The 24,049-nt window shown below is 48.5% G+C and overlaps 1 protein-coding gene across 2 annotated transcripts; it reads right to left on the bottom strand.

Annotated features, from left to right (window-relative positions):
* Positions 1-1,145: 1,145 nt before the first annotated feature.
* Positions 1,146-22,332, bottom strand: Isx (intestine specific homeobox). Of its 2 annotated transcripts, none has more exons than XM_013118879.3 (4): positions 21,145-22,332; positions 4,448-4,599; positions 2,711-2,795; positions 1,146-2,015 (listed from the first exon to the last, which is right to left on the bottom strand). In XM_013118879.3, the coding sequence occupies exons 1-4, from the start codon at positions 21,362-21,364 to the stop codon at positions 1,732-1,734; spliced, it is 741 nt and encodes a 246-aa protein (XP_012974333.1). In that variant the 5' UTR covers positions 21,365-22,332; the 3' UTR covers positions 1,146-1,731. The 2 variants fall into 2 exon arrangements, with proteins under 2 accessions (XP_012974333.1, XP_005077809.1); XM_005077752.3 differs by having other exon boundaries at positions 2,679-2,795; positions 21,145-22,289.
* Between the last annotated feature and the right edge of the window lie 1,717 nt (positions 22,333-24,049).

The following is a 24,049-nucleotide window of genomic DNA, read 5'->3' as shown; positions in this document are numbered from 1 at the left end:
GGCCCAATGCCACATGGTCAGAAGACTTTGATCTTCAACCCCTGCAGCCTTTCCTTCTTATACATAGTTTATCTCAGGCATTTTGTCACAGTCACACAACCTAGCAGGCTGCCCCATTATGAGCCTTTTGCGTTAACTTCCTCCATCTGCCCCCAGCCATCTCCTGTCACCTGGAGTTATCTGTAGGTTAGGTTCCGGCATCAAGGGCTCAGGGTGGCTGGGTGCTTCTCAGTAGAAGGAGCTGTGGCCTGCAGTTCTTGTGTACTGGGTATCCCAGGGCAGAGCTGGCACTGCTATCTCTAACACAGATGGGGAAACTGAGGCCCGGAGACAAATTAGAGGGTATACAGAGCTAAGACCTAGTCTTCCCAACTTTTTGGCCCAACTCTGGGGTAAGTCAGGACTCATGCAAATTCCAGGTATTTTTGGATTCAGGACAAATTGTCTAGAACTTACTCTAGAGCTATACACAGAGGTCAACCCCAACTGCCTAGTTGAGGGGAGAAGCAATGAGAAGCCTCGGAGACTTCTGGGCGGAAAGCCCAGCAGGAGGCCTCCTTGGAAGTAGGAACCTGTTGGGGTGGGGACCCAAGCCATCGCCTGCCCAGTAAAGCATGAGATGCCGTTGCCATTCCAGTGTTTGCCCACTCTTCACACTTTTGGGGTGCACTCCCCTCCTCCCAGGGTCTCCTAGCTGCTGTGTACCATAAGTCAGGTGGGAACCACTGCTTTCATCCTAGAGACGAGAAAAGCCAGACTTGTAGGGCCTGTGGTCTGTCTAGAGCAGTGGTTCTCAGCCTTCCTGATGCTGGGACCCTTTAATACAGTTCCTCATGCTGCAGTGACCCCAGCCATAAAATTGTTTTTGTTGCTCTCCATAACTGTAATTTTGCCGCAGTTAGGAATCTTAATTTAAATAGTTTTGGAGGCAGGGGTTTGCCACAGGTGTTGCTACCTACAGGTTGAGAACCACTATGTATAGTCTCTGCAAAGCAGCAGAGAGCTGAGGCAAGGGCTTTTCAGTACAGATCCAAGCAGGCTAGATGGGCTCTGTGTGCGCAGAGAGCTTTCCTGTCTCCCTCATCGGTAATGCTGTTGAGGGTGGGACATCCCTTCCCAGACCAGCAAATGACAAAGACACCAAATTCTGTTTTAAATTAGAAACGTTTCTTCTATTTTCTCCCATTCCATGAGCCAAGTGCAAGGTTGCCGACACCTGTCAGCAGGCAGAGGCCAGCATCACCTTTCAGCTGCGCTGGGCAGAATCCGATCTGTTCAGCTCCACGTCTGTTTCCAAGGGCACAAAGCTCAGGGTTTAGTATTCAGTGCAGGCGTCACGGGTGAATGCGTGGATGGGTGCACGGGTGTGTACCACGGTGTTCCCTAGGGCTCATCTCCCCAAAGCAAGGGAGAAAAGCGTCCTCAGAAATAATGTGTCTGGCTGCTGTGCTACAGATGGGGCCCGGAGGCCGAGAGTGGCCAGCTGGAGGTGGCACAGCCATTAGAGGGAGCACAGGGGTGAACGGAGAGCAGCTTATTCTGGAGTTCACTCCCAGCCCTCAGGCGGCCAGGCTTCTGCACTAGGAGAATGACTTCGGCTGCTAAGATGTGCATTGTCTTTTGCTGCCGTGCCAGTGCGGTCTTCAGTGGCAAGCTCTGGGTAGCTGCCCGGGCTGGGAGCTGTTGATGGATTGTGGAGTGGTTTTTCTCTGAGGCTCAGAACTGCCTGCGTCACTGAGAGAGGAGAGTAGCTTGCTTGGGAAGAGAGCAACCAGTCCCTATGTGGAAGTGGCACAGATGCTGCCCCACTTGGGGTGTGGAGACGGCAGAAGGAACGTAGGGACACAAGGCTGCTGGGTGAGAGAGCCAGGCAAGGGCTGCAGATCCCACGGGTGCCATGGGACAAGGGTGACCTGGGCAGGGAGCCAGCTGGATGTGAGCTGAGTCTGAGACAGTAGGTAGCAGCCTGTGGGAGGCATCAGCCTGGGCAGAGCAGTGGGTGTCAGCACAGGACCCTGTCAGGAGAAATCAGAGGGGACCGATGAGTCCTAACCTTTACCTAGGACTGTTCCTGCTGCCTCCCAGGTGCCTCCATGACTCAATAGCGGGTGGTGGGTAGAGTGACCAGCTTGTCCTGCCTTGTCTGGGACTCTCAGCATCCCATGTGGTCCATGCAAACCTACCTGGACCTAATCCTCACAGCATGAACAGCAGCCATGTGTCTGGGATGTCACCTCACTCCTCAGAGATCCACTTCTTCAGTAGCAGACCATAAGTAGAATGTTCCAGATCTTTGTCATCTCATCCTTGTCAAAACTTTAGCCCTGACCTCTAAGGAGCAAGGTGACCTTCTATGCCACACTGTGATGTGGGATTTGAGCTGAGATTTGAAACTGGGCAATCATCTGCTTTAGAGCCAACTGCCCAGGCCCCCTCTGTTCTATGCTTCACCCTGTGATTCTGTGTTGTGTACTGTGAAGTTTCATACAGCAACAGAACCACCCCCTCCTGGCCAGCTAGCCAGCCACTTGCCCCGAATCCCCTCTTCAGGCGTCTCCTTTGCCTTCCTATTTCGGAAAGGATTTCCATTATGCTTGGTACTGTAGGCACCTCCCCTAGGACTTCCTCAGGAACAGACAACTGCCCCTCCAGTCCCACTTGAGGACTGGGCCACTCACAGCCATGTCCGAGTTTGAGGGCAGGGTCAAGCTGGCTTCCCCAGGCTGCTGCGATGCACCGAGGCTTCCAACTTTCTCCTGCTTCCTCCACTTGGCTCTCTGATTTTGGAACCAGATCTGTGGCCAGAGAAAGAAAACGGATGTGTGCAAAGGAAAGACATTCCAACTGGTGCCTTCCCCATCTGGCATCTTCCCCCCAAATGCAGAACACTGATATCCCCAAAAGAACGAGCACTTCACAGTTTATAAAATCGCACCATGGGAGGGGGAGTTCTTTGTACGTGGAGTCTAGAGACTTCAGGGAAGACAGCAGGGGTCATAGTCTCGTTGTATCATGTCCGAGTGATAACTGAGAAGGGTTGGGCAGGGTCTGTGGTGAACAGAACTTAAAGAGGATCTTGGGTCTTGCTAACAAATGTCACCTGCAAACAGTAGCCGGTGGATCAGACTTATCCAGTCTCCAATGTGAAAATCATAACTATTTTTTTAATGTGAATGCTTTTGAGTTTTCAAATGCTGTGCAGGCCAAATACAACCCATCTGTGGGTTGTTTTCCATCAGCAGGCCATCAGTTTGCAACCCCTGTGGGCCACTTGGCATCTATAGGTGGAACATTGGCAGATTCTGCATTCCAGGGTGCCCTGATGGGCTCTGACACGCAGCCATTTGTACTCGGTGATTCTGGGGAGGCAGGTGTTGGATCCTAGACTGGATGGCAGACGCAGGTGCTAAACATTCAGCCCAGTTCCAGGTAGGAGGGAAAGGGGGCCTGGCTAAGGCTGGGTTGGGTTCTAGCCAGCGGGAAAGGAGGCTGAAGCAAAAGTGGTCCATCAGGCTGGACCTCTATTTTGATTTTGAATGAGGAAAAAATGAACTGCATTTTGTTTTTTTGAAAGAATGATATAGAAGCTCTGTGTCCAGAGAGAGTGCTGCTAACAGTATTACAGCGGGATACAGCAGACCCTCTCACGCCAGCCTGGGACTTGGGAAACAGAATGTATCTAAAAAGAGGGCACCAGGTGTACCCTGGTGGTGACAAGGGGCTGTGGTATTTCCAAGCATGGACAAAGGAATAGATACTCTGGGGTAAAGAGAATACAGATGTTAGGTTAGGCTGTTAGTGCAGAAACCCTGACTCTGACAATGAATCCTTGGTCTATCTACTTCTCTGCTTCCACCAAGGAAACATGGAGATGTTTTTACTATGCTGGCCAACAGTTCCCTGGTAAGCTACAGATGCCATTCTAAATGTTTGAGTGGTCCACAAGCTGAGAGTGGTTCACACAGCTTCAAATCATTGGGAAAAGAAACAAAAGGAAGGAGAATATTTTGCAACACCCGCAACTTGTACAAAAAACTAATTTCAACACTTATAAATACAGTTTTGTTGTAATGTCACTATGATCACCTGTTTCTGCCTTGGCTGTGGTGGCTCTCAGGCCACCATGGCAGGGATGTGGCCCATTCCGACAGCAAAGCCCAAAGTGATTACTCTTAGTAAAAATGTTGGTTGACCCAGTCCCCAGCTGCTATGACTGATGGTGTGACTAACCTTTAGAAGCATGAATATGCTGAGAGAGAGGGCACGGGGACAGAGATGGGTGGAGAGCACTGGTGTGCACCCCACAGGGAGATCCTTTACTAAGTGAGAGTGAGAAATATCTGGCTGTGATGACGGCCCAGGAGGTCAAGCCAACGGCAGTTTCAGCTGGGGCAACCCTGGAGGCTGAGGACCCAGCGTGAGACTGGGTGGGCGTTGGGCACTGTACCTGCACTCGAGCTTCGGGCAGGTTGATCCTGGAAGCCAGCTGGGTCCGGACGTGGATGTCAGGGTAGTGGGTAAAGCGGAAGAGCTTCTCCAGTTCCTGGAGCTGCTCCGTGGTGAAGGTAGTGCGGACTCTCCGCTTGTTCCTTTTTTCCTCTGTGGAAAAAGCGCACCAGTCGGGTCAACGACCTGGATGTCAGCTCCTTGGGGATGCTCACACTGCTTTGTTCTCCCTTCACCAAACCAACGACCGCTGCTGAGTCTTGGTCCTTGGCTACTTGGCATTGGAGCTTAGCAATGTTGTCTTCTAGAACACCCTCTAGGCTAATCCTCTTCTCCCCAGTGAAGCCAACTTAACCATCTAGAAAATTCTCTGATTCTGTGTCTTTCTTCTGTTTAAATGTCTTGAAGGCACATCTCTTTGTCTGTAGTGGGAGGTGGCAAACCATGACCTGCTGACCAAACCCAGCCCACTGTGTTTTAAAATAAAGTTTTATTGAAGCATAGCTCTATGTGTTGCATTTTGCATTATCTCTTCCTGATTTTATACTATAGTGGTGGCACTGAGTCATTGTATCTGAGAGCATATGGCCATGAAGACTGAAATAATTACCATCTGGCCCTTTACAGAAGAAGTATGCCAACCTTGGCTTACAAAGTGCAGGCTAAGCATGGCGGCAGCAGGGCCCTGTCAATCTTTCTCTAAGCCACCTGTCTAGTCTCTAGCTACTCAGGTCTGGCTCTGCCATTTGTGGGGTCCAGCACAAAATGAAAGTGGCAAGCCCCTTGTTCAAGAAAGAGCCAAGAGCCTTTTCCTTCGTTACCTAGATTGTCACTCTCTGTCTCTCATGGGATTTGTTTACGTGTAAGTATGTGTGCGTGCCCATGTGTGGCCTATGTGCGTGTGTGTATGCACATGTTTACTCAACACAGAAGCCACAGGAGGACAAAGGGTGCCCTGTTCCATCATTCTTTGTCGTATTTCCTTTGGACAGGGTCTCCCACTGAACTTGGAACTGGGTTGGCAGCCAGAAAGCTCCAATGATTCTCCTGTCTCTGTACTCAGGGGTTACAGCTGTGCATGTAGATACATCCTGCTTTTTTATGTGGGTGCTGGGACTTGAACTCAGGTCCTTATGCTTGTGCAGCGAATCCTCTTACCTACAGCCCTCGTGGTGGCCTGTTAATTTTGAGGGAGACAGATTGAATGAGAACACGCACGGGGTACGCTGGTCTTCCCAGGGATCTGGGAGTTACCCCAAGGCTTTGAGACATGTACATGCACATTCAGTGGAGATATTTGACCCCATCCTGAAACTTGGCACCCAACTTTGAATATCCTGGACGTCACACCTCAGCCAGCCCCTTTCCAAGGTGGAAGTAAGCAGGGGAACGGGAGAGGGGCACAAGAGCCTGCCCTAGGGCAGCAGGAGTGGGAAGAAGGCATTGCTGGTGAGTGGAGGCTCACCATCATTAAGTGTTATCCTGGCACTTGCTTAATGACTCACCAGTCTCCTTCCAAAGCACAAATTCTAACCTAAGATTGCTAAGGGGTTCAAGACAGTGACCCTATGTATTCAGCTCTACTTGTGGGACTGCCGTGTAGGCACAGCCCTCTGTGGAACCATGGTAGGTACCTACACTGCCATAGGCACCCCTACTGCCAACCTATGTCCCAACCTCATTCAAGCTGTTCAACTACCTGGCTTTGTAGCATATCCCAGAGGTGTTTTGCTGCAACAAGCTCATGGGCTTAGGACAGACTGATCACTTTTGTCATAATTCTAGTTTCTACAGTCTCCTTGGGGCATAAATTCAGTCTTAAAGAAAGATTTAAATATTTTATTCTTTGACCTTCACTTGAATTTGGGTACACAGGGTTCAAGGATAGACTTCAACTGACAGGCCTCAATATAGAAAAGGCTCGAACTAAATATTTTGTCTACAAAATATGAAAGAAAGAATATTTTGTAGTGACAATTAAAAAGTTAGAAGATTCTAACAATTTCATAATAGTTAATACCTGCTGTCTATATTCCATGTACACACAGTGCTTCTCTAGATGATAGAGCAAAGCAGTGATAATACCTAAGTAAATGTTTGAAAGGACGAGCAATTAGAAAGGGTTTGTACGTAGAGAAATGAAGTGGTACTATTAGCATCTATGATTCATTATTCTCATGGTGACTGATGTACACCAAAGGAACAAACGGACACAGCTGCGTCTGCGTGGTAGACAGAAAAGTAGCTGTTGGGGGTGGAGAGGTGGCTTAATGGTTAAGACCAATTACTGCTCTATTGGAGGGCCAGAGTTCAGATTCCAGAACTCACACTCAGCAGCTCACAAACTGCCTGTAACTCTTAACTCCAAGGGATCTGACTCACCTTCTGGCCACATGGGCACATTCCTGTGTGCGTGCACGCACACACACATGCACACATGCACGCGCGCGCACACACACACACACCGTGGGATATTTGTACACTGTGTGAAGGTATATTGCTGTGACTGATGTAATAAAAATCTAGGCAGGAGGTATGGGTTGGACTTCTTGACAGAGAGAGAGTGGGGAGGAGGAATCCAGTTGAGTAAGAGAGACACTGAAGAAGCAGGATGGACAGTATGTGACAGAACTTAGATGGACAAAAATGGGTTGATTTAAGGTATGAGAGCTAGTTAATAACAAGCCTAAGCTAAGGCCAAGCTTTCGCAATAAGTCTTCACATCGTTATTTGTGAGTTGGTGTCCCAAAGAAATATCCGACTACGCACACGCCCCAATCACACCCAAAGAAAAGTATTCTGTGCACTTGCTCCTCCCAGGGAGATCTTTCAGAATGGGAGCTTTGGCCAGCATTGTCCCTTAGCCCCTCGTGGAGCCAAGGAAGAGAGGATGGTGGTGAGGCCACCAAACGGTACGGCTCGTAGGCTTCTGAGGCTAAAGCTTCCATTGTTTAGATCAGGACACTTACAGAAGTATAGAAAGAGCACAAGCTCTCAGCTCAAACTGTTTCCATTTTGAGATGAAGATGGAGAGTCTGGTACCCTCTGTCCAGGAGACTCATACTCAAGCTTGGAGGCAGCTCATATTTGCCTGCAGCCTTCTTCCTGGACAGTGAACCCCTGGAAGGCAGGAGTGGGGGTCTTAGATCAGCCAAGCAAGCTACGCCTAGAGAGGGCTTCATCAGTATTTGCTCCAAATAGGGCAGTGAGGACGCTTTTGAAACCACGCCTGAAATTTTGTAGAGCATCTGCTGTCATGTGTCGGGTACCACTGAAGTGGTCTAAAAGGAGAGGAGGGGTCTGAGTTCCGCAGAGGAACTGGAAAACGCTGGCATTTAATAACTGAAAAGATCCACTGCCACTCCTGTCTTTTTTGGGGCGGGGGGATGATGCTTGTCGCAATCCCGCTCTCACTGGATGGTAGAAAGCACAGGGCGCATTTATCTCACTCTCTGTGCTGACACTCACTGCCTGTAGGGGGAGGCAGGAGAGGTGTTAAATGATAGATGACTAATATAGATCCCCCTGTTCTTCCTCAACCCCTCTTTCTGGGATGCTTGCTTGGGGACCTTTTGTGAAGGAGGAAAATGGCATGGACGTGTGTGTGTTCAGGGTTGGGGGGCGGGTGGAGAGTGTAAGTGTATACTTTTCTTTTAAGAATCAGCCATGCAGCCGGGGATTGGTGGCACATGCCTTTAATTCCAGCACTGGGGGGGGGGGGGCAGAGGCAGGTGGATCTCTGTGAGTTCGAGGCCAGCCTGGTCTACAGAGTGAATTCCAGGACAGCCTCCAAAACAATACAAGAAACCTTGTCTCGAAAAACCAAAAAAAAAAAAAAAAATCAGCCATGCTGTCTCCTGTGTTGTAGGAATGAGATTGCATGGTCTCCCACATCCCTAGTTAACCTGTATTGTTAACCCATCTCTAAAATCTCCTCAAGACTGATGCTTTTACTTCTATTTGTTGACTTCTCAAGTTTTTTTGAGAATGCAGACAATGAGAACTAAAATGTCATCTCCCAATAGCTTTTATGTTACCTCTTATTGCATTTACTTGTGTGTGTGTGTATGTGTGTGTGTATGTATGTGTGTGTATGTATGTATGTGTGTGCATGTGTGTGTATGTATGTGTGTGTGTATGTGTGTGTATGTGTGTGTGTATGTGTGTGTATGTATGTGTGTGTGTATGTGTGTGTATGTATGTGTGTGTGTGTGTGTATGCGCGCACATTTGCTAGGGTGAGGATGTGGAGGTCAGAGGACAACTTGTGGTAGAGTGGGTCTCTCAAAGATTCAACTCAGGTCCTTAGGCTTGAGAGCAAGAGCCTTGACTTGATAACCTGTCTTGTTGTGTGCCATGTCTGGTAGGAATCTCACTTCTGCCATTCTCTTCCTCGTCTGCCCTGCTTATAAGTAGCAATGACAACAACAACAATGATTTATTGCTATTTTGAGACAAGCCCAGACTGGCTTCAAACTTAATATGTAGAGCAAGGAGGGCTGTGAACATCTGACCTTCCTGCCTCTGCTTGTCCTGGGAGCCAAGGTGTAACTACCACACCCAGGTTAAGCAGTGTTAGGGACTGAACCCGGGCCTTCATCCATGCTAAGGAAGCACTCGACCCAGTTACCTCTGCAGACCACACTTTTATTTCTTAAGAGATGTTATTCTTTGTTTAGAACTGGTAGTGTGTTTAGCAGCAGCTCTTCCTCAGACAACAAGCCAGCAGGCCAAAGTATTCCATCCAAATTCAACTTGGTGAACCAATGAGTTTGTCGAGGTTATTCACAGGAACACAGATGACTCCCAGGCAGCTGAGTCATTTGAAAATTGTTTATCTTGCAACAACATCACAAAGACTGTCTCCAGCACCCTGCAACACCAAGAGCAACTGGGAGGTCATTATCATCTTAGGTGATGGTGATGCCCCCTCAGGAGAGGAGGGGCTACCACAGCCTTCTCATCACCATGCTCCCAGCTGTCACTGTACTCTGCTTATCTTGTTGCCATGACTGTGGAAGCAGGCATCCTTCGAGCACCGTAGCAGCTCGGCTTCATTATGATGCTGGCCGTGTCACACCAGAGGAAATGGCTTCACTCCAGCATGAGCCGAAGTCAATGGGAACTGAGATGGGATCAAAGGGCAGGGTCACCACTGTCAGGAGGATGGTGGATGGCTCTATGCCCGGCCTTCAGCAGGCACTGAGGGTCTGTATGTGCGTTAGGGACCCTGACTATCCAGGCTCAACAGGATTGTGTATGTTCGTTTGTTCGTTTGTTTGTTCATTCATTCATTCATTCATCCATTCACATATCCATTCAGTCAGCAGCTTAGATAGTGGAAATGATAGAGAAGAGTTCCATAGAAAAATCATTCAAAACTATGGGAGGGGGGAGGCAAGATGGCTGAGCAGGCCAAGACAGTTGTCACAAAACCTAACAGTCTGAGCATGAGCACAGGGAATCAGGAGCTGTCCTCCGATCTTCACACAAACACCACATGCTTTTACACCTCCCAAGTAAATCAATAAATGCAATTTTTAAGTCTAAAAAAATACACGGGAGAACATTCCAGACTATCATGAGTTGGGAGTCTCCTGGGAATCTGGAATTTGGAGTCAGCATGGGCGTGCAAGACTAGACACAGGAAACAAAACGATATGGAGATAGAAACAGAAGGAAGGTCACGACAAAAATGGACATATGCCTGCATGTCTCCCAGAAAGACATGTAGGCAAGCAAGGTCTTATGTTTAAGACAATTTTTTGATAAGATATTTGCTTCAAGCCTTTCTATGGGATGCCATTATTAAGGGATACACGGCTTCCCCCACTCACAGAAGGGCTTAGCACCACGTGGAGGCTGGATGGAGAAGGGGAAGATTTAAATCCTGTTCTGTTCGATACTTGCCTGCTGATTGCATGAAGAGAGATGCCTGTCGAGGGATAGGGTGGCTAAAAGAATACTTACTGCATGCTATTGGCTTTGAACTCCACATGTTTTGAATGAGCGTTTGTGAGAGATGATAATGGTGAAGATGGTGATGGTGGCAGGAACATCTAATCGCTCCAGTGATACCTCCGGGAAGAAAGATGGTACCTAAAATTCACACTCATGGGAACATGGAGGCTGAGCTCCAAATGGACAAGCCTGCTCGGTTCAAGGTGCCAAGGAAGGGTGTTGGTTCTTGGGGTATCAGTAGTCAATGCTGATTATTTTATTTTTATAAGATGATTTTATTTTACATTTTGTCCTTAAGTTTATTGTGATTTTCTCCTTATAAAGCATTTTTTCATATATAGATAGTATATTTTGATCCCATTCTTTCCCCTTCTAATGCTGATTTTTTTTTGTTTTTTTAAGGTCAAAGTGTAGAGCAATTTATTTAAACAAATGGAACCATCAAGCAAGCAGGCATGTTTATGTTAATATCTGACAAAAAATACTTCAAAAAAACCTAATCAGAATATATAAATGAAGACACCACATACTTTCTCATTCCACCAAGAGGATATCACAATTCTAAACATGTATGCACCAAACATAAGGGCAACCAATTTTACAATAGAAGCATTACTTACATCTAAAATCACATATTGATCATTACAGTGATAGTGGGTGACTTCAATATCCCCTCTAACCAACAGGAATCAAGAAGGGAATTTAAAGCCTTTTGGAACTGAATGAAAATGAAAACATGACACACCAAATCTATGGGACACAGCGAAAGTAATTTTAAAAATAAAGCTCTTATGGATAATTGACTTGTACCATTTAAATGCTATACGCAAATAAAATTTTTTCACTTCCTTCCTTGGGAACAGTCCCAGAGCAGAGATGTAAGGGACAGTGAGATAGCTCCAGAGCCGAGGCCACTGCCAGTGGCGGGGCTCCCAAGCAAGGGCAAGTCCGTTTCGGGGAGAGACAGAAGACTTAGACCGCAGACTCAGGGAAACAATTTAGGACATGAGGCTGGACATCAAGCAGAAAGGTCAAAAATTTGTTGTCCAAAATAGCAGCTGCTAGGTCAAAGTGGTTATTGAAATGGAGTAAAACAGGGATTTCAGCTCCTCAGCCGCAGCATCCATAGCAGGACAGCCAAGTGTGGCGAGGGGCTGCCTTGCTGGGCAGTGTAGCTGTAGAACACAGCCACCACTGTGGGACGTTCTGTGGACAGCTCTTTCTCATTGCACTGTCTGCTGGGTTCTTGAAAGAATCATGTTTCTGGGCCGAACTTTATGTTTTTCCTCCATTACAAAGTCGTTTAATTGTCACTAATACCCAGGAAAGGAAGTATGACATATGTGTGACTCCAATCTTGATTGGCCTCAGCGGAGTCTGAAGTATGGACTTTGCCATGTTTGCCTCTCTGCCTGTGCCTGGGAGATGTCAGCAGTGGGGACTGTGTCGAGGTGTTCTGGGGGTACCGGGAGTCAACCTCACTGTGAACTACAGGCAGGGAGGGAGAGGCAAGTGCGATGTCCCAGGACACAGTTTGGGAAGGATGACGGTCAGTGCTTCAGCGTTCCCACCATGTCCTGATAGAGGTAGCTAGAGGACAGGAAGGCTGTTCCAAGGTGACAGATCATAATGGGTCACGAGAAAGAGGCAGGTGCCAGAGGAAGAGCAGTGTAAACAGATTGTGATGGGGAGAGGCTGGAACATGGTACAGACTATACATCTTTGGAACCCCGGGATTTCATACATTAAGACACTGAAAATCTGGGCCCCCTGGGGAAGCTGTTCCAGGCCCAGGACGGGGTCCTTCCCAGCAGCCAGGGCCAGGGCTCTCTGTAGCCCACTGCAGAGAGGATTAGTGATCACCAGGCCCCATCTTTTCAAGCAGGAAGGGTCACCAGATAGAGAGGGAAACAATACTTAGGTTCCTGGTCCAGGCCTGGCATTTCCTTCCCAGGTTCTTGGCAAAGAAGCCAGGAAGCCCATGATGCCAGCCCAGCCCAGCAACTCTCTCTTCTGAGATGGACCCGTGTACCTGGGGGCAGGGAGAGGTGGATATGAAGGCAGCTGGGACTACTACCTCCCTCAAGTGGCTCTCCTGACCATTGTTAATTCTGGGAGCTGTGAATCACACTTCAGTGAGTCTTCAAAGAGAACGAGTCCACAGAACTTAATTAAAACTGAGCCGTTTAACACATCGATCATAAGAAATACACAATTTATGCAGGTGATTAGGCTACCTAATTATAAACTGATGTTTCTCTGCACCAGACTCCCTCCCCCGATTGCTCCTTCTCTGTGGTCTGCTAATTGGCCTTGGCTGTGCAACTAAAGCGGGGTGGGGGAGGGAGGCGGGGGAGGCTGCTTTGTCAATGGGGAAGCTTCTGGGAATAGGTCTGTCCTTGTCATTGAGTAACAGGTTCATCATGAAGGAGATTCGGGGCACATTTGTAGCCCACTATAGTCTGGAAATCCCTGATACCTGAAGGTGGGAGACATCCTGGAGATTCCCTAATGCTGGCCTACACTGGTCTCTTCTCTTGAATCAGTCAAGGACTTTCTATAGCTCTGTTTGTACCCACAGGCTTGATGAGCTCTTGAGCCTGGAAACAGGCTCTTCCCATCAAACCTCTCTACCCACAGCTGTCTACCCACTCCTCAGTCCCAGGGTTGCAGCTGTATGTGACCACATTGGGACCCCCAATTGTCCACAATTCAGGTACTTTCTTAGAGCTCCCCATGTCTGCAATACGAGCCCTTTGACTAGCAAGCTCCTACCCATGCCTCGAAGCACACACCCAGCAAATGTTTCCTTCCCTTCCAGGTCTGTGAATCTCCTGGGAACAACACAGGAGAATTGAAAAAAGTGAGTGCTAAGTTTCAGTTTTCAGCAAGCAGCTTTCATATTCAAAACTCTATCTCAGTGTCTGTCACCTGTCAGAGTAACGACAGCGATCACAGCTGGATGGCTAGATGGAAGTGCTACAGTTACATTTTCTTGTAGGTTTTAATCTGTATTTCTATTTTTGGCAATAAACACAATTTTTTGGTTAAGTAGACAACAGAAAGAAAAGGGCACGGTGAAAGAGATGAGAAGAAAGATTACAGCCAGAGACAAATGGGAAGAAGGCCTGGAGAAGCACACCAGGGCTTGGTTACCTCACGGGTGTTGTGACTCCTTCTAGGCAGCATGTAGCTGAGCATCTTCATGTGTGTGACCTCCCTTTCATGACACTATATATGCGGAAGTTCAGCAGATGTGTTCACACACAGATGCAGTACACACACCACACACATACCACATATACACATATACCACATGGTATACACACACATACGCCATGCACACACATATATATCACACATACTATGCACACACACATATACACTCCACACATGTGCCATATATATACTACACGCACATTAAGCACCCATGCAAACATACACATATATACACATACCTCACAAACTTACCAGACACACACATATCATATACATCACACACATATATCACATGTATCATACTACTACACCTCACAATACATACATATGCACGCATTACACACATACCACACATACATCATACATACACCAACATACACACTCACATCATACCGCAATACAACACATACATACACACATACACACACGCCTGCACCTACACAGACACAGACACAGTCACAGACACACAGACACACACACACACACACACACACACACACACACACACACACACACACTCCCCCATGGTTTACATCTCTATTTTTCTTTCCCTTTCTGTTAAAGGTAGTTTTGCCCTACTGAAGTGTCTGGGACTCAAGGCAGCTGTGCTCTTCTACCTCATTGGAAACCAAGTTCTTCAAATATGGTTTTTAAACATGCTGATGTACATACTTAAAGGCCAAAGTCTGGGAAGGCCTGGTTTTCAGTCTGCTTTTCTCCTTTGTCTCCTGTGACTTCGCTTAGTGATATTTAGACGGGAGTCACACTGAATTTTGTTGTGACAGGCAAGTTTCAAATGCTGTCACAGTTGGGTACGATGCCTCTTTTCCTTGCTGAGAAGCCACATGTGTGTGACTTCAGATGCCACCTCCACACAACCTTGAGCGTTCCCCAGCCTGTGCTTGTGACAGTGCAGGGAACAACACAAGCTGTGTAGCCTGAGTGTGTGACACAGAAGTGCCTTAGAACTTGCTTTTGCTCTGTGAAGGAATCCGTATTTAGTTATCCTTCCTGCCAACAACAGGAAGAACTTAATGGTCCTTTCTACTAAAATCCATCGTGACTGTACAATGACCAGGTTAGACACACCCAGATTCATATGGCTCTGAAAACAGAGGGAAGAGCTGTTTTTAACCAACAAGTGACTAACAACTGCCCCCTTTTCAGGAATATTTGGATAAAATCTCTATAGGAATAATACACTTCTTCAAAGAAATTTGAAACTTCCATACACGGAGACTAGAAGTGACCCACTCACAAAAGCCTTAAGACAATGCTTCCTCACCCTAGCATGGAACAGCGTAATGAAGAATGATCCGTAAGAAAGAGCTCTACTCTGTGTGCAAACACATGCACTTCTGCCAGTCACAGCCTCCTTGCCAGACTGACTGGAGGTGGCTATTTTATTGAACCCCTGCCAGGAAGTCCCTCCTTTGGCGCTGTTAGACTTGGGACTTTAGAGGTCTTTGGGCCAGTTACTGTAGAAGGACGGCATTCCAGAAGCTGTTGGAAGTCACTTGGAGGGTGCTAGTTTGCAGTGAGAAAGAGGCAAAAGGCAGAGAAGCACCCAGAGAGACTGGGTTGTGTCAGGACTGAGCTCCCATCATGAACTAAGCTAACTTTGAATCTTAGCCTTCCCATGGCCAGTGTGGAAGAATGTTTACTTTTCTTCAAGGCTTCACACACCCCTCTCCATTTTAGCTCACCTGAGACTTTTTTTTTTATCAATTGCAATCAAAGAGTTCTCATTGATATTGGTCATGTACATTTTCCAGCATTAAACTCCAAAATGATTGTTCATTCCAGTTGGAATGCAAAGTGACAATACTCTTCCCCTTGGCTCAGCAGACCCACTGTGGGCTGGCCCACTTCCAGCTCTCAGGCCTCAGCTGGTCTATGAGCAGCTCCTGTGATGCTTTCTTCCCTTCTTAGTTTAGAGATTGCAAACCCCCATTGCCTCCCTCAGGAGCCTTCTTCAGGAGAGGGATGGCTTTTGCTACAGTTTTCATTTAGCCTGTTCCACACATTTGCTGGAAGCTTGGATCCCTAGTCCATGTTCTCGTGAAGTTCTGAAACTTTAGGAAGAGGTGACTGGTAGGCATTCAATACCCTGGGATGGTAGGGGGAGGCTCCAGTCTTCCTCTCTTTCACATTTGCTTCCTGCATGTGAGGACCATGGTTTGCTCTCATACGCCCCTGCTCTGATTTGCCATCATAGGTCCAGACCAGTGGGGCCAACAGATTGCAGCTTGAAGCCCAATAAACGGTGAACCAAAGTTAAAACCTTTACTCTTCAGTTAGTCTGTGGCTCTGGTAGTGGAGATACAGATGTGGGATTCATAGGATCCAACGGAGGGAGACAAAAACCATGTGCCCCTTGGAGGAAGTACTAGCATCCAACACCATATCCACTATGGTTTGAATATTCCAGATCATGCTTTGAACAGTTGGTCCCTACCTTTCTATGATACTTTGAGAAGTTGTGGTAACTTTGGGAGGTTGGGCCTAGCCAGAGGAAGTAGGTGACTGCATTTGTTGCCTTTGAAGATTACACAGGGTTCCAAGTCCCTTCCCTTCCTCTGCTTCCTGCCATGAGGTGAACAACCTCTTCATTCCACACACGGTGTCACGCCCAAGTGCATGGGGACAAGTGACCATGGATCAACTCCTTTGAGACTGTGAGCCCAAATAAATCTTTCTTCTTGTAAACTGTTCCTGTCAGGCATTCTGTCCCAGCTGTGCGACAGTAACAAATAGTCTCCCTGCCTTCTCCTGTCTGCTTTGAGGGGAGTCCCTGAGTGTACTCGTCCATCAGCCAAGGCCAATAATCATAAAGTGACGGGCACAGTGGTCCTTGGTCATAGGCCCCATCTCCAGATGTCCAGGGGAGAACAGCTGTCTTTAGTCCAGGAAATGGAATCCCTCTTCCAGGGGAGAAGGAGAAGGCTAACGTGAAAGGGACAGAGAAGGGAGGGTAGAGGAAAGGAAGGGAAGAGAAAAGGGAAGAAGAGTAAGATAAAGGGGGGCAGAAGCGAGAGACCTATGATAGGTAGGACACTGCCCCCCAAAGATCCGCCCAGCATCAAACTCTTCTTAATAGTGGATGAGACTGTATTTGGAAATAGTCTCTGTAGATATAATTAAGTTAAGGCTCTCAAGACGTGACTACTCTGGATTTAGGGTGGGCATGAACCCAATGACAGGTACCCTTCAGAAGAGGAGGGACTCTCTGTCTCTGTCCCCCCTCTACATGTGCATGTGTGTGCATGCACACACGCACACATACAAACACACACATAAATACACACACACACATACATACATACACACACACACACACACACACACACACACACATACACAAAGGAGGGAGGACTCCCGTGACTGTGGAGACACGTGTCGGAAGCGTTGGCAGATGGGAGAGAGGTCAGGAAGCTAACCAGAGGGAGGAGGAGAAGAGAGAGAAGCATGGGGGAGACATGGCTTGCGAAGACTGGAGGCTCAGCGTATCTGAAGGGGGAAAGGTTAGAAGCACACACCTTGTGGGTAGAAAGAGAGCGTCTGAGAGGGATCAGGATTGATGCAGAGACAAGCAGGGCAGGCATGTGTAGGATCTTGTATATCCCAGTAACGAGTTAGGGGCAGAAGCTGAGCAGCTATAACATGAGAACCAGTGCACCTACTGTCTTCTTTTTTTTTTTAAATAAAGTTTTATTAGAATGCCAATATGCCTATGTTTTTCACATTGTTTATAGGTGTTTTCAAACTCTATAGTAGAGTAATTGTTACAGAGACCATCAGTAAAGATTAAATTACAGTATTATCCTTTGCAGGAAAAACAATTTTGCTGATCCTTGCTGTAGGGTATTCCTCAAACACACAGAATGTCATTCTGACCCTAGCCAGCTCTATCAGACAAGACGGGCAGAGCTTGGCTCTGCTCCATGGTGAATTTGGTAAAAGCTCTCTTGGTGGCTGACCACAGCCATATGTGGGCAGTCACTGCCTCTGATTTTATTCCCCTTTACCTCCTTAGTTGGCTTCCTGCTCAGGGACACACTTCTTCACAGAGGTAGACAAACAGCTCATGAGCAGGGGAAGGAATGCAAGAATATTTCTCAGAGGCTGGCAATTTACACAGGCCTTCCCCACTGACTAGTCTCTTCTGAGCTCGCCATTTCCCCTGGGGCTAGGATTTCAGAGGCTCACCAGTGGGATAGGTAGAGATGACATATTCCTTTTCAGGCTGAGTCTCCAGTATTGAGAGAGACTTCCTCTTGATTGGTTTCCCTTGGCTTTGGAAGGTCCCTGGATATCAGGCAGCTAGCCCCTCCCAAGAGGAATAAGTAGGCAGTTGGGTTCAATATCCTTTCACATAGGGAGACATGTTTAGATGTTTCTACTGATTTGAGATCTGAAAGGGTCCAACCCATTCATCATGAGGGTCCCCATGGGAATGAGAAGATGGGGAATGGACCCTCGCCCTTGCTAGGAAGTCAAGATGGGCAGTACCCAAAATTGGCCTGGGAGCCTGAATGACAGGCCTGGTTCTGCTCCTCATGAACTTTAGATTTGATAACCCCATTTTACCTCTTGGAGCCCCAGCCTCCTCAAAGAAGGCCCTGGACAACCAGATTCATCTGTGTGGCCTTTCCTTGAGCTAGTGTCACCATCTTGGACACGGGACCTGAAATACCACAGCTAACCCAAGCTCCTTGGTGGTGGCAGTGGTGGGGTTGGTGACTTTTGTGGAGCCATGGCTATACAACCAGACAAGTGGAGAAATCCATCTGGCTCGTAGTTTCGGAGGTCTGTAGCACCCTGTGGCAGGGGAGGCAGGGGGTGTGACATCAGGGGCTGTTCACGTCATCATTGGCTAGGCGCAGAGCGAGAAAGGAACTTGGGGCCAAAGTATATCCTTCAGAAACCCACTCTTAGTGGCATAATTCTTCTGGCGTGTCCTCATTTCCTAAAGGTCCCGTAGTTTCTCAAAATAGTGTCACTAGCTGGGGAACAAGAACTCAGAACATGAACCTGTGGCAAGGTTTCGGATTCAAACCATCTCTGGAGGTTCTATCTACCAGCACTCCATGGAGTCCTGTCCATGTAAAATGCCACAGTGAGGGAGGGACCTGCAGCTCTGATGCTATTCTTGGATGCTTCCCTCCTTGGGTGGGTGGGTGGGGTTACGTCCCAGATGAGGGATGGAATGCAAGTCTAAGGACACTGGCCAGCAGTTGAATTTGGGGCTCCTCAGATGGCAGAGAGGGGCAAGGGTGGCTGACAGGGTTTGCTTGCTAGCCACCCGCTCCTTTCCACCTGTGGCTGGACGTTCTGCACAGAGGAAGTCTCTGCTAGGGAAAATGACTGTCACGGACTTCTCTATGTTTTCCAACAAATAGTTTATTGTTGAATCAGTCAAGGTGAGTGAGAGCTTGGAAGAACTTTATGGAAATCTAGCTCTGCTCTTTCATGCTACCATTGAGGAAACTGAGGCCCAGAGGGAGAAGCGATTTGCTGAAAGTCCTCTGGTGCCGTCTGGGCTTAGTGGTCAGTGTCTTGAGCCCCTCCCTGCGTACCTAGCCCTGCGTACCCAGCCCTGCGTACCCAGCCCTGCGTACCCCTCCCTGCGAACCCCTCCCTGCGTACCTAGCCCTGCGTACCCAGCCCTGCGTACCCCTCCCTGCGTACTCAGCGTATCCCACAGACATCCGCAGGCCCCCTCTGTACCTGCTGCCACACTGGCATCCTGTTTGCACTGTGCCTGCTTCAGCTTCCCTCGTCCTTACTTTTTGTTTTGCTCACATGCACACATTTGGAGAGAGATCCTTCTGCCCTGACACTACTGGCTAACCAGCACTTTTGACACCATCAGAAGCTAGGCTGGGAGTAACTCCAGAACTATTGATTTAGAGACTTTTCATCTGAGAGCCTCTAAAGTCATAAAGTGCCAGACGGACCTGCTCCAAGGGCTGGGAAAACTGAATGTTTGCAGGAGGGCCATAGGGAGTTAAATTATGACCAGAAATAGCTTCCCATGCATGACCTTAGGCCTCCAGTGCTCAATGCTAGTGTTAAAACTGCCTATGCAGTTTGTACGGGTGATTTCTATCCTTTTATGGGGGGGGTTGCCTTCTCCCAAGGGAGGCTTACACATATGATCATGAACTAGAACGAGGGAGAAAGCGCTGTGAGGCCTTGGGGCACCCTCCAATGCTGCGGCTGTTATTTTGGCTAGCACTTTCTGATGTCTGCTCTGGCGTTAGTAGGAATATACACGTGGAACACGCTAGACTCTTCAACGGCAGCCTAGAAAGAGCAGTCTCTTTTCAGCTAGCGGTAGCAGTAGCACCGTCTCTCACTGTGATGGGGAATGTGGTATTCATTTATACAGTTGCACCAGGAGAGACCCAGGTTAAAGCCCCTGCGAACTGGCTTCTGTGAGTTCTCAACTGACTGGGAGGCATCAGTGAACTTCTGAAAGCTGAGCCCAAGGCCCTTTCCTATCAGCCAGCTCCCCTGCTGCTGGTGGCCCCCGCTCTCCTGGATTGTTCCTTTTGCCAGCAGCTGAGCACAGCCCCTGTAAGGAACCTCTGGGAGAGACTGCCTAGGGGCAGGGGTCTGTGTGGGGAGGCAAAGATATCAAGGGCTCCCCTGAGTTTCCTGCCTAGCGTTTTTTTAGACAAAAGGGGTGAAAGTAGGAAAGACCAAGGTGTGGTGTGGGGTACTCCAGGCTTACAGACTCTGACTAAACGGCCTTTGTGACTTCATAAGTGCCGACATCCGGACTCCCATTCCCTGAGCTGCTTCACAGAGTGAAACTGAGATCAGAGGGGATAGGGACTTCCCTAAAGTCACACAGCAGCTAAGGCAGGAGAGAGACACCCCACCCCACCATTCTAGCTCCCACTGCTAGGGGTATCCATTGCTGAGTGAATGCTGCCTTGAGGAAGAGCCTGAAATCCATCTGGTCCCTCATGTAGGTACATGCTCTAGGTGGCTACAGACTTGGCTGTGGGGAGTCTTGTGAGGACAGACCCTGGCAAAGCTTCAACTGCTGGAAGCCAGGCAGGCTGAGCTCAGCTCATGGGGAGACTGTCCTAGAAGCAAGGGTTTGGGTGTGCCAGGCCAAGTTCAGCTTGTGACTTCCAGTTTTGTAACTTGGTGATATTGTCCACCTCTTTCCTTCTCAGTCCAGTTGCCATGATTTCTGCCCAAATGAAAGGAAAGTTCCTGCCACCTCGTCAATGCAGGGTGAACGTGGCTGACAATTCCTAGTCATAGTCTGGTCACAAGAATAAGCCCCATGTCCCTGTGTTTTGCAATTGACTGAGCCGGTAGGTTTCTGTATTCTGAATACCACAGTTCTGATTTAGACTGAAAGGCTTAAAAAGCATCTGGCCTAGAACCTACTATCCCTTTGGATGTCACAGCACCCCCCCCCCCGTTTGATTGACAAAGACCATCAGAGCCTCCCCAGAGTCCACAAAACAAAAGAAAATGATCCGAAATCACTTACCTTGGGGCTGATCCTGTGGGTGCCGCTCCAGCTTGGAGCCTGGGGTTGCTGTCTGCCTGGAGTCCTCTTCACCTATGCTTTGTGGTCTGGGCACATTTCTTCTCTCTGTGGGCTTCCTCAGGATAGCGTCAATGGAGAAGGACAGGCCCAGCTTCTCTGGGGCCTCACTGTACCCTGAACTCTCCTTCTCCATGTCCCTGGGGATCATAGGGCCTGCCATGGCCTGCCCTGAAGCCTGCTGGGAGGGACACTCTGTGTGTGCCCAGGGTGATGCCAGCAGAGGGTGGTGTAGTTTCTTCCTGGAGTTTCTGGGCACCCAGAGGGCACACGGTGGTAGTGATCAAGGATCCCGATGCTGGGTGATTCAGGCACAACTCCTTGGACACAGGGACTTCCATGGACCTCGTACACCTCCAAGACCAGGAGGTGGCTTCCAGCGGAAGAGCTGGCAGGGGCTTGTCCTGTGTGCACAGGACAGAGGTTCGGTTTTCCAGTTCTTGGAAGTGATGTCTTTTCCAGTCACCAGCCAAGGCAAGGATCCTGGAGATCAGTGCTCAAGGGCAACAGAAACAAAGAGAAAACCAACAGAGCTGGTGGCATGAGGAGCCTGCACGCACCTTTGTCTCCTCTCTGACTTGTGTCCCCTTGCTGCTGGCCCCAGATCGACCTTGAGAGGCTGGGGTGCCACCTATGGGTCCTCGGTGGCCAAGTGAGCCCTGAGCTTCCCTGTGGCTTGAGGGGTCTTCTCAGCTGCTCCCTGGACTCCCACACTTCAGCTTCCAGTCTCCAGAATGAGACTTCCAGGGCACCCGTGCCTCCGTAGACCTTCAGGAAGGGTGACGCTGGGTCACTGCCAGGCCCGGGCTTTCTTTCACAGAGCGCAGACCCGTGTCTCGTGGCTGTTGTTGGCTTTAGTCTACTCTCTCCCTGATCTCCAATCGCAAAATACACTCTTTAGCCACCCGCCCCTCCTCCCTTTGGGTCATTTCTGCTCTTCCCTGCTTGGTCACCCTTCACCTGTCTCTGAGACAGCCCCAAAGATTCTTTGTCGGTCTAATAAACCCCAGGCTCGGAGCTGACTGTCACTGCTCTATCTTGCCAGGAATTCTCCTCAAAGGACTGTGTGTAACCGAGGAGGGCGGGCTGATAAGAGAAGCAAGTCCCCACCCCAGGAGATGGGATGGCAGTCAGGTGCCGGAGCAGAGAGCAGAGGGAGGCAGCCGGGATTGGAGAATAGATACAGGATGCCGCGCAGAGGCGTGGAGCTGGAGAAAAGGCCAGGAGGAACAGAAGAGCGGAAGGTGGGGGCAGGGTGGCCAGGCCCAGTAGAGTGTGTTTACACAGTTAGGGTTAGGAGAGTTTATGGGGCTTGCAGAGGCTTAGAAGTTGAACCAGGGTGTGGTCGGCCAGGGTCAGCCTTGGGTGACCTCACAGATGTGTGCTCCTTGGCTTGCAAATGTTAAGAGCATGCAAGGTATTCCAAAACTCATATGGGGCCCATGGAGAAACTGAGGCTCAGACAAAGGGGTACAGGAAAGGACTTAAATAATCCCCTGGGAAGTTTCAGGCTGCTACAACCCAAAGAGTGACTGGTGCCCTTCCGACTGTGAATGTGAGTTTCAGGGTTAGAATGGAGACCTCTTCACACACCTCTTCAGTTGGGCAGGCCTGGACCCTGCTCCCTGAAGAAGAGCTGGAAGAGGGGAACTTCTCTGAGATGAGGAACTGGCCAAGCGGTCTTGGTTTAGCTGGGAGAGATGAGGTTCTGCAGTGGCCTAGGGATCACTCTTGGCAGTCTGATGAAGCAGGGATTTTTCTGACTGGAGCCACCATCTTCCAATCGTGGGCTCTAAGGGAGGGGTGAGAGCGAAGTGGAGAGTGTTCGTAAGTCAGAGGCATACGTGGTTTATGGGATGGATGTCTGCTACTACTCTGTGGCCAGCTGAGTCATGTGACTGCTCCCCTGCCGATCCCAGCGCTTTCCTCAGAGCCAGAAGAAAATTCACACAGACAGCAACCAGTCCAGTGCTCTTTTCTGTTTAGTTTCTGAGTTTGAAAATTTGAATGGCATTTTACTTCTCTCTCCTCATCTTGACTTCAGGTTAATATTTCACACGGGTCAAGTAAAGGATGTGTAGGAGTCGTGTGTTAATGGACGATTTGCTTACTTGAAAGTTAAATTTATGCACTTAATCTAGTTAAGCCACAGAAGCATAGTGTAATATACACTTCCATTGTTTTATTCTGGACTGTATAAGTAAGTGTTGGGAACACCCACAGGCTGAGTCTCCAGTTATTGCCTATTACAGAGCTCAGGAAGTAATTGCCACCAGCAAAACCCGGAAGCTGCCTCCAAATTCAGCACTTCTGGTTTCAAGGAAGTGGTGATCATTTCTTTGAGACTATGCTTTTAAAGAGCTACTTAACTGTCACATAAAAATCAGTCAATAATCAATCAGTCAATCAGTCAATCAATCAATCAATCAGCCAGTCAGTCCATCTCGGTGACATGGAGAAGGCTCAGTGTTAAGTGCACTTGCTGCTTTTGCAGAGGATCTGAGTTTGGTTTCCAGTACCCACATGGTAACCAGGCTAACCATGTTTGTAACTTTACACCCCGCCCCCGGGAGCAGATGCCCTCTTCTGGCCTCTGCCAGCACTGCACCCGTGTGGTACCCATCCATACATGCAAGCACTCATCACACACATTGCAAAAATCAGAATTATAAAATAGACACCCTACCATTCACAAATCAAACAGTGTTTGTGGTTGGAGAGTTCATAACTCGTGTCTGAAGATGCATTTCTTTCCTTCTATTTCATAATTAAAACATTGCCTTGGAAGCCACTGGTCAGTACATGTGTATGCAGAACATGTGTATTTGTATTAATGAGAAATTTTGTA

The sequence above is a fragment of the Mesocricetus auratus genome, unplaced genomic scaffold, assembly GCF_017639785.1.
Source record: "Mesocricetus auratus isolate SY011 unplaced genomic scaffold, BCM_Maur_2.0 Super-Scaffold_100041, whole genome shotgun sequence".
Classification (NCBI taxonomy): Eukaryota; Metazoa; Chordata; class Mammalia; order Rodentia; family Cricetidae; genus Mesocricetus; species Mesocricetus auratus.
This window is presented reverse-complemented; position numbering and strand designations above follow the sequence as displayed.